General features: G+C 34.5%; 1 protein-coding gene across 1 annotated transcript; it reads left to right on the forward strand.

Annotated features, from left to right (window-relative positions):
- The first annotated feature begins 826 nt into the window (after positions 1-826).
- LOC133176101 (uncharacterized) lies at positions 827-16874 on the forward strand. Its single transcript, XM_061311271.1, has 7 exons — positions 827-974; positions 5093-5274; positions 6115-6173; positions 6284-6353; positions 11300-11569; positions 15946-15982; positions 16658-16874. The coding sequence occupies exons 1-7, from the start codon at positions 827-829 to the stop codon at positions 16780-16782; spliced, it is 891 nt and encodes a 296-aa protein (XP_061167255.1). The 3' UTR covers positions 16783-16874.
- The last annotated feature ends 2854 nt before the right edge of the window (positions 16875-19728 follow it).

Genomic DNA, 19728 nt, shown 5'->3' on the forward strand with positions numbered 1-19728 from the left:
TATGACAAAATGATAGAAATGCTAGAACAGTGTGTCATTTCTGAATATCAGATGTGTAGATAATAATGTGGAAATTCAAGCATTTAACTTTTTTAACGTAAGAAAACGTAATGATACTATTTCAATAATTTATGATGGAATAGCACTACTTTTCCCAAAACAGGGGAGACTGAGGGCAGGAAACTCCAAATCTACTTCCCCAATGTCCATTCGTCCTTGGCTAGCAATAATTCCATGACACACAAACAATTTGAATCATGGAATAATCAAAGGTCCTTTTTTTCTACAGGATCATTATTCTACGAGCAACACATGGAATAGTGACCACAGGAATCAAATTTCCACAAAAGCAAATATGTATTGTACAATAAAGGGGTAAATTTTCTACAACAAGAGTAGACCACCCTGTCATCTTTCCATGGGGATCACTATTCAAGAATTTAAAAAGTTCATTTTCTGACCTCCGTGGGATTCTTTTTGTTTGTTTGTTTGTTTCTTTTTTTTTTTCTTTTTTTTTTTTTTTTTAAATTTTTTACTCTAGTAAAACAACTGTTTATTATTATCAACATTTACTATTTTTTTATCTAATTAATTCTACACTGCAATGGTGTAAAGAGATTTTTTTTAAGTAGCTATCCATACTTATTAATTATTATTATTATTATTATTATTATCATCATCATCATCATCATCATCATTATTATTATTATAGAAATCCTTGTTTTTATTTTGACAATCTGCTGAAAGTAAACAAAACTACCAGAGAACTGCAAGTTCGGAATGCACAAGGGGAGGGACTTTCTTGTCACTCAGAACATTTGCATGCATGGGTGAACAAAGAAGTCCCAGAAAGCAGTCCCAGGAGCTGTTTGGACTGCTAAGTTTGTTTTCTAGAACAGTCCCACAGCGGTCCGTGAGCAGTCCCACATTGTGGGAAAGCAGTGTCAGTGACTGGTTTCTGGGACAGCTTGGATGTCAGGTTGAGTCTGGCTGGTTCTGCATGAAATGATTTTCCAGATAATTACAATGGCAAACGTTATGAATATATAAAATTGAAAAGTTGGTAGAATTGACTAAAATTGTCTTGAATATGCTACAGCTGAGAATGAAAACGATATTTTTTTCCCTACATTTTGCATTTCTTGGGTGGTCCTTTACCGTGCTGTGCAGTATAGTCAGCAGCAATCATTGGCATCATTAGGTGACAAAAATTTGTCAGGACGTGAAATATTTATCCTCAACAAGAGGCCCATGGGCCACATCGCTCACCTAAGTAACTTTGTCCATGCTGTTCTTTGCCAGATTTCCCCCTTTTAATATACCTATTGTGGCCCGCCCTATCCCCGGGGGTCATGATTTGAACAATTTAGAATCTACACTACCTCAGAATGCTTCCAAATATGACTCAGCTTTATTGGTCCAGTGGTTCTTGAGAAGAAGATTTTTAAAGAATTTTCTTATATATTTCAAGATAAAACTTGGACTCCCTATTGTGTCCCGCCCTACCCCCGGAGGTCATGATTTGAACAATTTAGAATCTACACTACCCCAGGATGCTTCCATATAAGTTTCAGCTTTTCTGGCCCAGTGGTTCTTGAGAAGAAGATTTTTTCAGATTTTTCCTATATATTTCAATGTAAAACTTGGATTCCCTATTGTGGCCCCGCCCTACCCCCGGGGGTCATGATTTGAATAGTTTATAATCTACACTACCCCAGGATGCTTCCATATAAGTTTCAGCTTTTCTGGCCCAGTGGTTCTTGAGAAGATTTTTTCAGATTTTTCCTAAATATTTCAATGTAAAACTTGGATTCCCAATTGTGGCCCCGCCCTACCCCCGGGGGTCATGATTTGAATAGTTTATAATCTACACTACCCCAGGATGCTTCCATATAAGTTTCAGCTTTTCTGGCCCAGTGGTTCTTGAGAAGAAGATTTTTTCAGATTTTTCTTATGTATTTCAATGTAAAATTTGGATTCCCTGTTATGGCCCTGCCCTACCCCCGGGGGTCATAATTTGAACAATTTAGAATCTACACTACCCCAGGATGCTTTTATATAAGTTTCAGTATTTCTGGCCCAGTGGTTCTTGAGAAGAAGATTTTTTCAGATTTTTCCTATATATTTCAATGTAAAACTTGGATTCCCTATTGTGGCCCTGCCCTACCCCCGGGGGTCATGATTTGAACAATTTAGAATCTACACTACCCCAGGATGCTTCCATATAAGTTTCAGCTTTTCTGGCCCAGTGGTTCTTGAAAAGAAGATTTTTAAAGATTTTTCTTATATATTTCAAAGTAAAACTTGGACTCCCTATTGTGTCCCGCCCTACCCCCGGGGGTCAAGATATGAACAATTTATAATCTACACTGCCCCAGGATGCTTCCATATAAGTTTCAGCTTTTCTGGCCAAGTGGTTCTTGAGAAGAAGATTTTAAAGATTTTTCTTATGTATTTCAATGTAAAACTTGGATTCCCTAGTATGGCCCCGCCCTACCCCCGGGGGTCATGATTTGAACAATTTAGAATCTACACCTTTATTAACTGAAAGTACGTGCCCCTTGAATTATCTATTTATCTTGCAATTTGTGCACTTTTGGTCTTCTTTGAAAAGTCTGAATTAAAAATCTTCACTCTTTAAGATTTTTTATATTGCTTTTGTAAAGAAGGCACCCACGTCCTTCCAAAAGAATTTAAATCATAATAGATGGACACATCAGGTCATATTTTTCAAAGAAAATTAAGGTCTTCGGAGTTATTCACCGGGCCATAAGACTTTGATTCTTATAACTTAGTTTAGGAGCATCACATCTTTCCATTTTTTCATGATTAAAAGTTTTCCCTACTTTTAAAATAATTTTCATAGAACATGTTTTTTCTTAATTTAGTGTACCAAATTTATTAAAAAATATTTGATTCATTTTTCTTTCCATTATTTTGGGTAATTTTTCTAAAATAGTTTCTTAATTCAGGACTAATGAAATATTTTTTTAATGATTGTGCTTGCCTTCTTCTGTCTAATTTAACTTTGTCTAAGACAATGACAATATTTTTTTAATTGATTAATCTCCTATTCTACCAGTTAGTTCTGTAGATTCTTGTATAAAATTCTCTTCAAGACATGATTTCCCTTTCTAACTTCAGCTATTTTCTTTTCTTATAGGCTAAGTTGGGAGTTGATTTTCCCCTTATTTCAATTAGTAATGTACAGTACCAACAAGACCCAACCTGACACTCAAGCAGTCCCAGAAAGCAGTCCCCGGGACTGCTCTGGGACCGCTGGAACTCCTCTAGAAAGCAAAACCAGCAGTCCAAGCAGTTTCTGTGACTGCTATCTGGGACTGCTTTTTTCACCCATGCGTCAAAATGAAAAGAAAGCCCCGCCCCTTGTGTATGGCGAATTTTGTACAGTACTTTTGTTTACTTTCAGCAAAGGACTTGTAAAAGTAAAATCAACAAGAATTTTCCAAAAAAATAACAAGTACGGTTAGTTACTGAAGAAAAATGAGATAATAATACGTCAATCGCCGATTTTGCACCATTGCAGCAGACAATCAATCAGAAAAATTAGTTAAATGTGGTAATAAAAAGTTGTTTTGCCAGTAAAAAAAAAACGGAAGTCAGAAAATGATTTTTTTTAATCCGTTTATTTAACGTAAATGCAGGTGTTTGAAACTAAACTATTTATTTAATTAATTAAAGCTGTTAAATTATGTACTCAAAGCTTACATTACTCTATGTCCTAAAGAAGGAAACAATCACGTCATTAAAGTTTTAAAAAATAATCAAAGCTACATGCTGCACTGGAAAGTGATTATTTTTAAAATCCAAAGGCCACTATCACGGAAAAAAAATCCAGTGCCTTTTTTTCGGCTTCAAAATAAAACCTAATAATTAATTCAAATAAAGACAATCTTTTTCTATGAAATAAATTTATCTGACATTATCCCGTCATATAAACAACGTGAGCAATTATTGGTTGATTTTTTTTCCCGGATTAATTTTCAACTTATAAATAAGTTTTAAAAAATATATAAAATTATATTTTTAAATAAATATGGTTGAAAATATCGAAATTTGAGTTTTATTTCTTATTTCTTTTTGTGTACGTTTGAAGAAAAGCAAGATACATGTAGCATCTGTAATGTCCGGCCGATCAAAAGCCATACACAGTGTATAAAATGTGTAAACACCTGGCTAAGGTTTCAATCGCCTTTGGACATGAATAGCAGACAGTTCACGCGTGTTATTTGGGCATCAGTGTTACACATCATTTACCATGCTGGTCGAAATGGCATTCATTTCGTTCTTCAGACTGCAAAACCCTTGTTTCAATAAATATGGTATATATGTTTTTCAGGATTATGTAATTATTAAATATCTGAGGTAATCACTTGCACGATTTACATGTATATGCACAGTGATGTAAGGGCTCAGGAAATATTTAAGTGAAATTGTTTTACATTGCGTAAAGATTCTTACAATAATTATATCGACAAGTCAATGAAAATGATAGCAAGAAAATATTAGTAGGCAAAAATTTGATAAAGAATTAACTGTCACCAGATTCATGATATATTTTCTAAAGCTTCAACGTCAATGAAAAACGTATACGGAGTAATATGGGAATCGGTCTTGCTCTATAATTGTAGGACCTATTTCAAAGTCATTAAATTCTAGACTAAGTCTAAAAATAAACCATTCATTTTATTTAGCACATAATTATTTTTTTATTAAAAAATATATGGTAACTATTATCAATAAATCAAATCTAATAAACAATTGGTTTAATTTGGTGTCAAATTAATATGCTACAGATGTAAATATTTAGTGTGAAAGTATCTTTTCTTCTATTATTATTTTTTTCTTATGTATACTGTAATTTTAATAATTATTCAGAAATAATTGTCACATACGAATTGTAAATACGCTGTACATGTGACATGTATAACACTTTTCCCCCTGAAAAAGTGTGTCATTAATTTCAACTGCTTTTATATTACTGACATTGTTTGTTGATACAATGTGTAATCTCAGTTACGACTAAGCTCTGCCCGTTGAATTATTAACCCCGCCTACTGGGACTGCTGAGACTGCTCTCTGGGATTGCTTGGGATACTTTCTGGGACTGCTGGGACCGCTTTGGGACTGCTCTGGGACCGCCCTTGGACTGCTTTGGGACTGCTGTGGGACCGCTGTGGGACTGCTTTACCAATCCCAAAGCAGTCCCAGAAAGCAGTTCCAGGGACTGCTCTGGGGCTGCTTTCTGTCAGGGTGGGTCTGTTTGGTACTGTATCTTAGAATAATTGATCACTTAAAAAAAGGGGATAAGCAGTATTAAAAATAGAATTAATATTTTCAAAATTATGAGAAGGCAAACTGAATTTCATATATATTCAATTAAAATAAGATTGTATTCTCTTTTTTCAAGTAGATATCAGAACGGTAACTGATGTCATGCTATATATTTATAGATACAAATTTAATAATGATTCTGAAATTTTGAAGTACTCAAATCTGGACTGTTAAATTTGTTCCTTACATTGTGTTCATTTAAATATTCAGATAAGACAATGAAATTGATATTTTGTACAATATTCAAAAGAAATTGTTATTGTTGCTGACGACTTCCACTAATGCAAATTTAATGTTAAGTAACACTTGTGATATAACTTATGAATCATCCTTTATTTTAATTATACATAGGTTCATGATGTTCCCTGCAGTTGGCTTCATTGCCATTCTCACCTGACAAGTTAAAAAAAAAATGCATTAATCTTGTTAATTATGATAAAAATAGCGGTAATTGATATGCACACAATGCATAAAAAGTTATGTAATTATGTCATTTATATTATGTATTTATAGTGCACGTACAGAGGAGAAATGTAAAACTAAGATATAAATAAAAAAGATAGCCATAACTTTGTATTTAAGAAAATACACTTTAAATGAAAAAAAATATGACAAATTTGGAATTATTTTTCGTTTTGACATTTCTTTGTTTTACTTTGGTAAGTATTGACATTATTTTTTATATATTGTTTAAATGATTTATTTTTGCTCATTGAAATAATTTGTTAATATTTACACTGGTTTGGCATGTACTTAAAGGCCGGGTCGCAGGGAGTTAGATCTACTTCAAAAGAGGAGGAAGGTAACCAAAAAACAAGGTAAAACTCTCTCTCTCTCTCTCTCTCTCTCTCTCTCTCTCTCTCTCTCTCTCTCTCTCTTAGCCAACTTTCAAAAAAAAAATTGCATTAATCTAAATCACTTCTCTTAGAGACTCTCTTAGACGGTGCTCAAGCAGAAAGACGATCCATCGTCTTGATGGAAATTCAAATGAAAAGCAGGTATAACTCTCTCTCTCTCTCTCTCTCTCTCTCTCTCTCTCTCTCTCTCTCTCTCTGTGTGTGTGTGTGTGTGTGTGTGTGTGTCAAATTATTAGCTCACCTAAGCCGAAGGTTATTTGTGCTTTTCTGATCGTAACTTGTCCTTTGTATGTCGTTGTCGTTGTTGTCGTCGTTGTTGTCGTTTTCATTGAAGACTTTTCAAAATTTCATCATCTCTAGAATCTCTGTGCCACTTTCAACCAAGCTTAAAACAGAGTAACCTTCGGTAAAAGGAATTCACATTTCTTAAAATATAGGGGAAAGTAATCAAGAAAAGGAAAAAAAAAAACAATTGGTTTCATTAAAAATTTCTCAAGAACCACTGGGTCAAAAAAGTAGAATTTTAGTGAAACCGTCTGACATAGTGTAGCTTGTGGGTAATGTTGGAGCCCGAGCAGGGTAAGAAATTTTAACATGAAAATACAAAGTAAATTTCTTGGATTTTTTTCTCTCTCATGACCAGCGGGACCATGATTAGATATATTTCTATTACGCAAGCCTCCGCAAGCGTTGCAGAAATCATGCCCCTGGGCGTAGGGTGGGACCACAATAGGGTTAAAATTTATACTGGAGTTTATAGGGCATTTCTTTAAAAATCTTCACAAGAACTACATGTATTATTAGAGATATTAATATGCAAGTATACCCAGGGCTTGTTGTAAAGTAAAACTCTGGTATAAAGAAGTCACTTGGACCTCCATATTTGCTTCTTTATAAGGCAATCAAAATCAACGTTAGAAACTTATTCACTATTCATTATTCGAATAGCGAACCGTATTCAGAGTTGGGTTCACTATTCAAATAACTGTAAGTGTCCATTTTTTTTTTTTTTTTAAAGTACTAGATTGTCTCAATTTAAGGAAAAGCTAATCAAAGATCTCACTTACAAAAGAGAGACAGAACTCCAAAACCAATATAGCTCTCCCGCCATCCTGGATTAAAAATTTTGACATTCATCTGTGGACAGGGAAGAGGTCTGGGAGGGAACCCTGACTTTCAAAAGGAATTGTGTTTACAAGACAGGTAACTTACTTAGTTCTCTCAACCACGACCAAAACATAGTAATGGGCAGTGTAGTTCAAACGCAACTTGGTTGTCTGGAATGTTAGAAGTACTCAAGACTGAAATATTATTTTGAATTATGTAAATAAAATCCCTGTAACTTTGATCCCCCTTTTATACATATGTATATCTGATATTCCTTAAAAATATTAGCTCAATAAATATCAAGCTCGGAAACATCGTAGTTCTTCACTCCAGGTTCTGAGATTTTTAGGTTCAGGCACAAGTTGTCAACGACCTCTACTCCGCAGCCTGGGACTATAATTTCAAAGTGGGATTCTAGTCGTCAATTTACATCAGTCAATTAAAAAAATCCTAGAGAACTTTTCTTTGGAAATAAAACATTACAAAATGACGTCAACTGGATTCATATGTCGTCCCTCCATTCTTCTCACAAACCTTTATTACTTTAACAATCCATAACATCATATTTATTGTTATTTAATGAGTTTAATATGTTCTTATTTATGTTTTACACTTTGCGTTGTCTACCTTATAAGTAAATCCCCACCCGGCCCTTTATACTTAGGTAATTATGTAAATTCTTTTCATAACTTTTGGGGAAAGTATTTATATAATCTAATTTATTGGGTTTATTGAATACATTTATTTCAACAAAATGCACTGATTTCATTCAAGATAATGATTTTCTTTATCTTAAATCTAATGAATTCATAAAGTAGTATCAGAATAAATTGCTTGTTACAAACTACATGTGTATTTGATTGACTGATACAAATAGAGAGCATATATTTTATCGGTATGGGAACAACCCCTTGACATCTAGCAGCTGTACTTTTATTTATTTTTACAAATTAAATTTTACACGTATCTATCTGTATTTCCATTCGTTATGAATGTTTTTAAGAAATGAGACTAATTTTTACTAAGCAATTATTAAGAAAGAGCTAATTGCGCCAAAATTATGTTATATCGTTTAATATAAGTAAAAATTAAACTGGAAAATAATTTAGTTTGTTATTTTTTTTTATTTTGCACAACGATTTTGAGAGCATGACGTGAGAAAATTCTTGAAGGTTGGTCGAGAAAATGGACCAGTGGAGAAAATGGCAGTAATTCGAATATTATCCTCATAAATGCATGTAGTCACGTTAGTAAGAAAATATTTCTTTATAAATCATGGTCATGCCCCCTCTCCCCCCCCCCCCCCCCCCCCAATTAATTTTGCTGATTTTTAATACATTGGTAACCTAACAACAAAACTTTATGATAAACATGATGACGTCAACCTTTCTGTAAACTTCCATTACTTATGTAGCAATATACCATTTCAACCTGCGTATTGAATTTATGTCTCCCTGTTAATTCGATACGCAAGAGCATCCTCTACGTACGAACATTCTTTAAAGTTAGAGGTGAAGTAAGCTATTGAAACAAGAATATCAACAGACTCGTTTGAAGTCAACATTTGGCAAATTATATAGTCGATACAATGACCTTGTCAGCAAATACAATCTATCATAAAGTCAAATGTTGACTGACATTTTCATTCAAATTATTATTTTTTTTTCACACTGAATTGTCTACGGATTTTTCCGTTAGTCCCTTCATGACAAGAAGCAGAAGGCGGGTGTCAATGAGTTTTTGCCAGGTACTACCCTCCAAAACTCAAAACGTTTAATTGTGCCCCCCCCCCCCGCTCCGATTGAAATTGCGTCCTACGGGCCTGAAATTTTTATTGAGTAAAAATATTAAATATCAAAAGAACATCTTGTGTTGAATAATACAACTACTGATTTCTTTTAAGTATTTGATATGATCTACTACAGCTCACAAATGCTCTATCGGAACACCACCACCACCCCACCCCCCACCCCACCCCCCTTTATTTCAAAGTTGCAGGATCAAAATGGGGAATCTCCTCTTAAAACAATCCAAACGACCAACATTTCTTATTGATTATGTTTAATGGACAGATTTTTGATAATGCTGACTTTTTTCCCTCTGGATTCATTTTAAAATGGAATGTTGCAGGGATGTTCAAATTCACTGTACTTTACGGCTCTAATAGAATTATGAGGAAAATAACGTATTTCATGGAATTCAATTTGAAATCATATGAAAAGTAATCCCGATACCTATATTAAATTTGATATTATTTCAAAGAAGAGGCCAAGAACATACAAATTACCGTTTTCTGGGAGACTATAGGCAATAAGGATACATTTCCTTTGTCTGATAATCAAAAAACTCCCATATTCATGACTGGTTTTCTTAATTTCTTATTGAAAATGACAGTTTAAAATATGTTTTTTTCATTTTGTTTCATACCAATTATGTCCCGAAACACCCTATTTGACAAAGCTTAAGTTATAAAACACCATTAAAGGAATTTATTGCTCAAATTTGAGAAATCTGTAGGCACCATTCATTTACTAGATCTTGGCCTTAAGCAACAATCATTCAAAAAATGCACATGCCTCTGACTAGATATGAGACTCAAATTTTGGGATTCTGTATGATATCCAGTCCCATGTACAAAGTTCACTTTGTAAGAGTATTTTGGTGTGGCTAGCTACTTTCTGTCTTGTTTGTAAGTGAGGTCTTCCATTCGCTTCTATAACATGTGTTAATTTGAGTCGATTTAATTTCTTGAAAAAAAAATTATTAGGACACTTACGGTGATGTAAATAGTGAACCAACCATAGAAGATTTATTGAATAGTGAATAATAAAACGTGAATAAGTTTTTAACTTCTGATTGACTCTTTGTAACCGAGTTTCTTTATATCCATATATTTACATTTACAAATGTTTTCTTTTATATAACACTATTAAAAGCAACGCGTATCTATATCCGTATAAACACGGGTTCCTCGCGTCATAAACGTTCGACATAATTACTCAGTGAGGTCATAAAGGGTCGACGCGCAATCAATGGATCAAATACGTGTCGTTGAGCTTGAAAAAATAAAACATTTCAAGCGTTAAAGATTATAATCAGGAAAGTATAAAATATGAATAAGTCATAAATGTAAATATAAGTAATAATGTATCATTTTTAAACATCTATCGGGATATAAATACGGGTTGGTACAAGATCAAATTTACAATAAAGCACTTCGGGCTTTATGGAATTTGATCTCGTGTCGAACCCGTATTCATATCCCGATAGATGTTTAAAAATGATACATTATTTCTTAAATAAGGAAAATAGTGAAAAGTCTTCTAAGGAATTCGTTAAAAAGTTCTTTATAACCGAGCTTTTCTACTTGGTGAGTTCTTTATAACCAACTCTTACTGAATCTAGTGATAAAATATCAACATGACCCCCAGGGGCAGGGTGTGGCCCCAGTAGGGAATTAGATGGGAATTAAGAGGAAATTGCGTTCAAAATGTTATATACTAATCTAGCAGGACCATGATTAGTGATATTTATATGCAAGTATCCGCAGAGAATGAAGGTTCTAATCTGTTCAAAACGTATGTGGACCTCGGTGAAAGGGTGGGGCTACAAAAGGGTATCAATAGTTTTACACGGGAATATATAGATAAAAATTCTTACTTAATCTTCCTTTATAAAGAACAATAGGGCTATGATTGGTGATATTAATATACAAGCATTGTAAGGTCATGTATATTGAAATTGTTCGGCCCCTGGATGGTTGGTTGGGGCCACAGTAGAAAATCGAACAAAATATCTTTTTTGAAATTCTTTTCAAAAAAAATCGTGATCAGTCATTTTAAACGCAAGCATCTTCAGGTAGTGTAGATTCAAGTTTGTTCAAAGCATTGCCCCCGAGCTAAGATGGCTCTGTGTTCTGAAGAAAAACAGTGCCAAGGTTTCTCAGGTGAACGTTTTAATCTATTGGTCTCTTTTTGAAGTCGGACTCAAGCGAATCCAAAGAATCTCAAAAATCTGATGAAAGTTATTTAAAAGAGGACCAAGCGTTGGCGGTCAGTAAAACTGAAGAGAGTGTGAATGTTAAAGATACAGACTCAATGACAATACCCAAAGAAGACAAATCTCCAATGATTACTGACGGTACAGACCTAACGCCAATTCATCAAGACACAGAAACTATGGATAGGACTGATGAAATATGCTGGGATTTTGAAAAGGAACGTTGCAAGGAAGTCCCCGAGTTATCATTGGTACGGGCAACGCTGTTTATGTATTCACCGCGCTTCCCTGCGGTGTTAATATCATCGTGATTAGTACCGGTGTCTCAGGTAAAAAAAAAAAACGCGTGCCCCCGCGGTTCGAACATCCAGGTAATCCTTTCAACCTATGGATCATGGATAGAAAAAAATTCTTAAGATAAATTGCGAGTTGTCTCCCTTGAAAATTATAAAACAAAACAAAAGAAAAGAAACTAAACATGGAGAAAGAGAGAATGAAAGAGAGAAAAATAAAGAATGAAAAAATTGACTAAAAAAATATAAAAAATAAAATACGTCTGAAACGTCAAATTATAAATGTGTAACCTACTTTTCTTAACGTAAGGCTATATGTTTGGATAATTATTATATTCAGATTCACTTAACGATCTCCTGGTCTTGATTAGATCGAATAGCTCTATTTGCTCGGTAACGTTGGGATAACACTGAGGGCTATCCTAAATACCCTCAGTATTACGGCAGGCTATTTTACCGACAGGTGAAGTTTATATCATAAGATAAGATACCCGAAGCAATGCAGGTGTGAATTCCTCAGGGCAGAAATAATGATATTTCTTTTACACTTGGAAAAGCCATCATATGGAAAACCGATTCATCTTTGTTTTTTAACAAATAATGAAATAATGCAACCTCTTTTTTTCAATACGTAGCCTAATTTGTATACTATTTGCATAGTTTACCTGTCTTTAATCTGAATGATCATAATAAAATTGAATATCGTAGATATATATTTATCAGTGCATAGAAGCTACAAATCTCCTCTTACACGCATGTTTGTATCTTAATTAGTAAACAAAATATTTACAGTTTTTCTTCTATAGTTATGTATGTGAAAAAGTGATTCTTTTGTATCCAACAATTAAGACAGGGAATGTCTAAGGTGCAGGCAACTTATAGAAGTTGAAGAATAAAAAGGGATGTCAATTTATTTTTCGGGGGGGGGGGGGGCTACGTGTTCTGATTCCTATTGATCTTTTCAAGCAAATTTCTACATCTACGGTGCATGTTATTTTGATACAAGAAACCCTCTTTTAATTCTGAGGTTAATGGTCAAGGCTACATGATAACTATACAAGATAGATGTTTTAAATAGGTTCGATGCTGAGTTTTGGGGAGATTTTTGTCCTGACCTCTGTTTAAAAAATCTGCATAATAGTTTAGTATACATGTATAAATAAATTTGGATTCTACAATGCCATTTATTTAAACTATAATCAATTAAAATCACACAATTAAAGTCCACATCAAAACCTTTAATTCAGGAACTCTATTTTGTGGCGGAAGTATTTTTTAGAGGATAATGTTCATTTTTTTCTCTTTCATGTAAATGTATTTACAACACCGCTAAATTTGGATTTCTATTTTTTCATGAAGGCTGCACACAGAGCTATTTTGTGCTTTGAAATGTTTTATGCTGTTCCCAAATTATTTTTCAATTAACTGTCACGGGTTCTGTCATCATAACATCATCGTGACAAATATAGCAAAAATATTGTGAAAGTCCAGAAAAAAAATAGCCCAATTTAAGCTTAAAATTAATATTATTTAAGTTATATCTAAAATTTACATAACAAACCTCCACTTTTCATTTTCGTTTCTGAAAATATAAGACATTTTCAACCATTCTGCTTTAATTCAGTAAAATCTAATACTTTAAAATGATTGTATTGCTTGTTAAATATTTGATGCCAGAAAAATATTTTATAAGTCCATAAGGGTCAAATAATTGACTCTACGAATTAATTTGAAACTTTTTCATTGCCATAAATTTCAGGTGTCTATTGATTGATTGATTGATTGAACGTTGTTTTACGTCCCGTTCGAGAATTTTTCACTCATATAGAGACGTCACCATATACCGGTGAAGGCCTTCAAATTTGCACCTTTACTCGGCACTCAGGGCCATCAGGCAATGAGGGCCGTTTATTGTACCAACGCCTACAGTGACACAGGGCCTCAGTTTTTGAGGTCTCATCCGAATGACCAACAACTTTCACTTCAAAGTGCCGAGCTCTTGGCGAAGGAACAGTTGCTACCTATTTTTTATCGACTTAGGTCAGTCGTGGCCGTGATTTGAATACACGACCTCCCGATCACGGAGCTTCATGTGTCTATTCAAGATAAAATAAGACTGTATTTGGTCCCATGATTTATTTGGATGAAAAAGATTGGAGGAAAAACTTTGAAAATTTGATTTATTTGTTAGACGTAACTACAGTGCAAAAAAGGTCAAATTAAATGCTCTGTAGCGCCAAGAAGCGCATTAACAACCATTTTTCCTTCTACCGACTGAGCTACCGTGAACGATCAGTACTTATTGAAGGACAGCAATTTGATTATTTCATTTGCACATTGAAAGCAAAGTATAACTGAATTAAAAAAAAGTGTGATACGGAATTATGAAAACAAAGTTAAGGCACGTTTTAAGAAAATAATAACCGATTTATTTTCCGACTCTGCATTTAAATAACAGACACAGTTTAAGGTCAATTTAACTATGGAAACATAGTAACATGAGGTTATTCAAGTTCAAAATCAGTGAAAATTTTAATTTGAACGTAAATAACATACAGTACCGACCAGACACAACCTTACAGAAAGCGAACCCAAAGCGTACCCCGGGTTCGCTTTCTGGGTTCGCTTGGGGTTCGCTATAGCTGACCTCGAGCGAACCCGGAGCGCACCCCGAGCAAACCCGGAGCGAACCCGCAGCGGACCCAGAGCGAACGCCGAAAAGGAACCCCAAATTCAGTAGCGAACCCGGGAAGCGAACGCGCGTTCGGTGTTGCGTAACAGAGCTGTCAATCAGGATTAGCGATAAGACAATCAGTGCGTTGACCTGTCAGCATGCCAGTTTGTCATTCGATGAAATTAAAACATTGTACAAGCAAATTGTGTTAATGTACAGAGTGAAATTATTATTAACATGATTATGAAAATTATATTTATCTTTTAATTATCCAGATGGCATGTTATATTTACACATTTATTTTCTTTATTTTTTATTTTATTTCTTCAGTGTTCCAAAGTCGATGAATTGCAGCAATAAATATTTTCAATCTAAATTATCTACTAATAAAGCTTTATTTCTTTTTAAAAATATCCACTCCTAAATATTTTTTACTATTTTGTGTAAAAAAAATCGTGCATTTGCGCTAACAGTCGTGAATGATCGTGTAACGTGAAGAATCGTGTGCGTGAAGGATCGTTCGTGTAACAGGTTTAATCGTAGGGAATCGTTCGTGTAACGTGATCGTTCGTGTATTGTCAACAATAACGTTGCAGCCACTGTACATGCACATGTATCGATCGCCGCAAAAACAACAATGATCGATTTCATTACTGTATTTGGAATATACAATGGGCGGAGCTTACTGGCGGCAGGATTGAAGCGGTGTCTGCTTCACGCATGAGTGCGTAAAGCGAACCCAGAAAGCGAACGCCGGGTTCGCTCTAACGGACCCAGAGCTGACCCCCAGCGAATGCAGAGCGAACTCAAAATTTCTGAAAGCGGACCCGTAGTGGACCCTGAGCGAACCCAGATATGCGCTTTGGGTTCGCTCTGGTGTTAGGTTGTGTCTGGTCGGTACTGTATATGATGTTTATATACACTCATTTCGTATTTTTATTTTTAGCTCAGATACGCCATATATAGATTTAAGAAAGACCATGTCCATCTGCATTACCATACTTTGACAAGATCATATCAAACGAATCAAACCGGTCGCGGTAACGTAGTGGTTGGACATTCGCTTCGTGACCAGAAGGCCGGGTTCGATTCTCTTTCGCCGTACATGTTGCATCATACCTTAAACGTAAACATAGGTAGAGACTGTTCCTTTGCAAAATTCCCGGCATTAGAAGTGAAAGTTACAGGCCTTTCAGATAAAACCTTAAAAACCGAGGTCTTGTGTCACGAAGGGCATTGGTACGATAAAAAACGCTCACTGCTCAATGGGCCTGAGCCCTTTATATTATGACGTCTCTATATGAGTGAAAATTTTAAAGTGGGACTTAAAACGGCAGACAATCAATCGATCAGTTGAACTACTAACAGTATATGAAGAAGATAGTCAACAGTAAGTCACACAGCTGCGAAGAATTCGGGCTACTGGTTGAACCGCGATGAACTGACCGCAGGTTGTGGAGAGCGGTTTAATACATAATCTGCGTTGGCAGCACTGTATTTTTGTCTTAATATACAAACCATATGTTTATTTCAAGACAAAACAAGTGGTATAATTAGAATGTATTTCAGATCAAGTCATATTTATGTCTTTTTTCGCTATTAAGTAGTTAATTGAATACTCAAGCTAGTATTATCAGACTGGTTTTTTTTTTATTTTCAGTGGGGAACCCGTTGTGACAGTGACGCTATTTGTGAAGGTAAGTTCCTTCTATCTTTGTTGGTAATATTTGTTGAATAGAAACACGCGTATAACTTTGAAATTACTCAGACTTCTATATATCCCAAAAAATTTTATTAAAAGCAAATATTACGTTTGTGTCATAATAACATTTCTAAATTTAAAAGTATCGCTATTGAATTTGAAAAATACTTATAGTTTTCAAAAAAAAAGTTCTACGGTAATGTTTCATAAGAAATCAAAGTTCATATAAAGTTTCAAAGTATCTCCAAATTCTACACTGGATATACGACGGGATTCTGTAAATTTAAAAAAATTAAATAAATTTATGAAAAAGGGATTTGCGGGAATCAGATGAAATAAATTAAAGCAAGTGTAAAACGCCTATTTATATGAATAGCTTAAGCTCTTGCTCAGACATGAAAGGAAATAATCTGCAACGTTTTCAATCTGCTAAGAGATGAAAGAGGGAAAACAATAAAAAGAATGAATTTTAAAAACAACATAAAGAATCTACCTTTTTGCATAATCAAATTATTTATTTAACCTGATAAGTATCGATCAATTATTTTTTCTTCTAAATTGTGTTCATTAAAAAATGCATTTGATGTAAAGCCATTATCCTCATTAGTAGTAGTAACATGCATACGTATCTAGAAATGCTCATGTGTTATTGTTTTTTTTCTTTGTTTAGAGCCTGAACCGTACCAAAACGGAAAATGCTGTGAGATACCTTGTGATAATTTTCACAAGGTTTGCCGGTACCCAACAGATGATTTCAGAAATTCTTTTATTACAGAGTACTATTGGTCAAAATAATTTTATTGATCAAGTGCTCATACGACGAATTGAATGAAACTTTCTTTTTACCTCGAAAATTGAAGAAATAAACCTATCCACATCCATTGACATTTTGATTATTATTCTCTGAGTTTATGCCTCTTGTTTTGAGATATTTTAAAAACACAGATTTTAATTATACGATTCCGTGTGATCTAAAAACAAAAGGCTTATGGTCCTGAAGTATTGAGGAAACGTCTACCTTATATGAAAGACTGATCCCTGTATCTCGTTTTAACGTCTGCAATTCTAAACCATCCATTAAACTAATGAATATAAAAATCAACCTTAGATACAGAAATCCATAATTAAGAAAAGAAAATTTATTACTCCTATAATATGTTTCATCACTCCAAAAGAATGATTACTTTAAAAAATATTTGTCTAACAGGTTAGGGAAAACTCAAAGAACAATTATCACCGTGCAAAATTGACTTTTTGAACAAATATTGTTTTGAACTTTTAATTTATCAGAGATTTATCTACTATTTTTCCTAACATAAACTGCAAATCGAATTATTCCTGGACAATGTGTTACTGAATTATTTTCTTAATTGCACAATGACATTTTCTGGACAATCGTTGAGAACATACAAATAAGCAGAATGTGACCGCCATCACTACCTTCTGATACCTTATTAAAACATTCATGAAATTATTTCATTGATCTTTCTTTCATGCCCATCCTATCAAGTCCCTTCAAGGAACAATTTTATTTCATCATTCAATTTGCTAATTGTTGTCAAAGAACTGTTTTATATACCAGTGTCTGAATTGTATGTAGCAGTTCGGGGGCCAGCCGCATTACCGGCCACTTCTGTCTGTCTGTCTGTCTGTCTGTCTGCAATAATTCCTTGATTGATAAAATAACTGCTAATCCTTAAAAAATAATAAATTCGGAAACCGTATTACTCGTTATTTTGGACTTATTTATTTTCCGAAAGAACCCTAGGAATACAGATTTACTTTTTCTTGCCCACGGCGCCGTTCATTCACCTAACAACATTCCCTCTTACCAGTTCAACGTCATATTATTTTGGACCCAAACTTCGTGGTCATAAATGGTGGATGAATCCTTAGGGTACAACGCCCTAATTAAGCTGCTCCATATATTTTGAACTAGTCTGATGCTGTACCTTAACCCTATGGCGAGTTCCCAAACGTTATCTTGACTTCACAGCAATAATGATGAACAACTATCAATTTCGGACAGCATTGTCAATATGTACCTTTCCTCCAACGTGTATTATTTTCCCTCGGATTGAAATGTCACACATTCACTGGTTTAAACGCGACCCGTGACTCTCGGCTATATTTCTATGTCCCGCAGGTTAGAACTGATATTTGGAATATGGCCGACGTGTTTCGTTTACATTTCGATATTAAAATCATTTATTACGGAAACCACTTTCCATAATGATTTCATTTTGAAATTAGAGTAGCGGGCCTTTTAAAAAATGGCGTCAGATTCGTTGTGACTGCATCACAAGTGATGGTAGCGTCAAGATTCGCTCAAACAAGAGAGTGAAAATGTATTGAATTAGAATTTAAGCAGAAACAAATTATTAAAAGGAAATAAAGATGGTCAAAGAATTATCAAGCTTGCATGACGGTAAAAGGTAACATTGATAATTTTGAAGAGTTTGACTCCATATGTGAAATTGGACGAATCACGCTACTGTCGATAGATAATTGAGATGTTAGGACACTTTAATTTTGAATTGATATATGTTAAATTCAATAACTTGATCATTATTTCTTGCAGGACCGTTGTACTACAAGGTTCGGGAGGAGGGTCCCATTGTTTTAAGAATAGTGTTTTGTTGTATAGTATTGTATATCATTCAAACGCCATACCCCCCCCCCCTTCCCACGCACACACTCACACTTTTTTACAGTGGGCTGGAAAGTGTGTCATGTTATTTCATTAAAAATTCCCAACAATTTAGAGAAGGATTCTAGCGCCGCCCGAGTTCAAACAGTTAATGTTTTTGTCTGGTTTGTCTTTTTTTTTTTTTTTTTTTTTGGTGCCTCCCCCTTTCATAAACGTTCCTATGGGCCTCTCTTGTGTTCATGTCTCTTACACTATGATCCTCGAGAAAATAAATCACTCATTGGGTTTGTTACTGGCTGTGTACAGAAATATATTGGCCGGTTTGATCAATCTCATAAAGGGCAAGGTAATGAGAGCATCGCCGTCTATGAGATTGATCAACCCGATATATTTCTGAACACAGCCAGTAACAAACCTAAAAAGTAATGAAAGACAACATAAATATCGTTTCAACAAGTGCTTTTAATGTCATAGACCTGGACACTTCGCCAAGAATTGCACTTTTTGCTGTGAACAAAAGTAAATGTCTAAACAGGTACGTGATCATTGCAGAATTCAAAAATGTTTCGAACAAACAAAAAAAACAGCTTCTCAAGTAATTTCCGTTTACAACATCAGAAAATCGGCCTTAAGTCATTTTATTGACTTTTCATCTGTTCTTAAACACAAACTTTCCAAGACAAAACAAACTAGAAAGATTCCCAGGATAAACTGTTAGGATTAATTTCAAAACTTCGTAAAACAGAAAGTGAATTGAAGTAGACCTGAAATCAAAATTGTTTGCTTGAAGAAACTTCCCGACGGAAAATCTCAGAACCTCAATCCAAACTGAAACACGCGTCCAAGAAAATAGTTTGTAGCGGCAATTTGAGGAGCTACAGAAACAACTCGACTGATTTCAGCAAGTTCACAAAATGGCTTCGGACAGAATTCATGGGGACAAAAGCTTCCAAATGTGTGGTTTTTACAGTTCCGGTTTATACAATGAACCTCCTCTACTGATGACTTTTCATTTACAACCGCGCGTCGTTATCTTGCATAAATCGAAGTATAAATTTAAGGATGAAGTTTGGATGAAATATATGGAGATA

This window comes from Saccostrea echinata, unplaced genomic scaffold (genome assembly GCF_033153115.1).
Source record: "Saccostrea echinata isolate AGI-Se365-2 ecotype Australia unplaced genomic scaffold, CSIRO_AGI_Sech_v1 ptg000065l, whole genome shotgun sequence".
Taxonomy (NCBI): Eukaryota; Metazoa; Mollusca; class Bivalvia; order Ostreida; family Ostreidae; genus Saccostrea; species Saccostrea echinata.

Bases quoted from the DNA above. Each gene is read 5' to 3' on its own strand.
- LOC133176101 (XM_061311271.1), top strand. From the start codon at position 827: ATGGGTGAACAAAGAAGTCCCAGAAAGCAGTCCCAGGAGCTGTTTGGA. The intron at 5,275-6,114 runs GTGGGTCTGTTT...ATGTACTTAAAG, and splicing joins TGGGGCTGCTTTCTGTCAGG to GCCGGGTCGCAGGGAGTTAG. The intron at 6,354-11,299 runs GTATAACTCTCT...CTCTTTTTGAAG, and splicing joins GAAATTCAAATGAAAAGCAG to TCGGACTCAAGCGAATCCAA.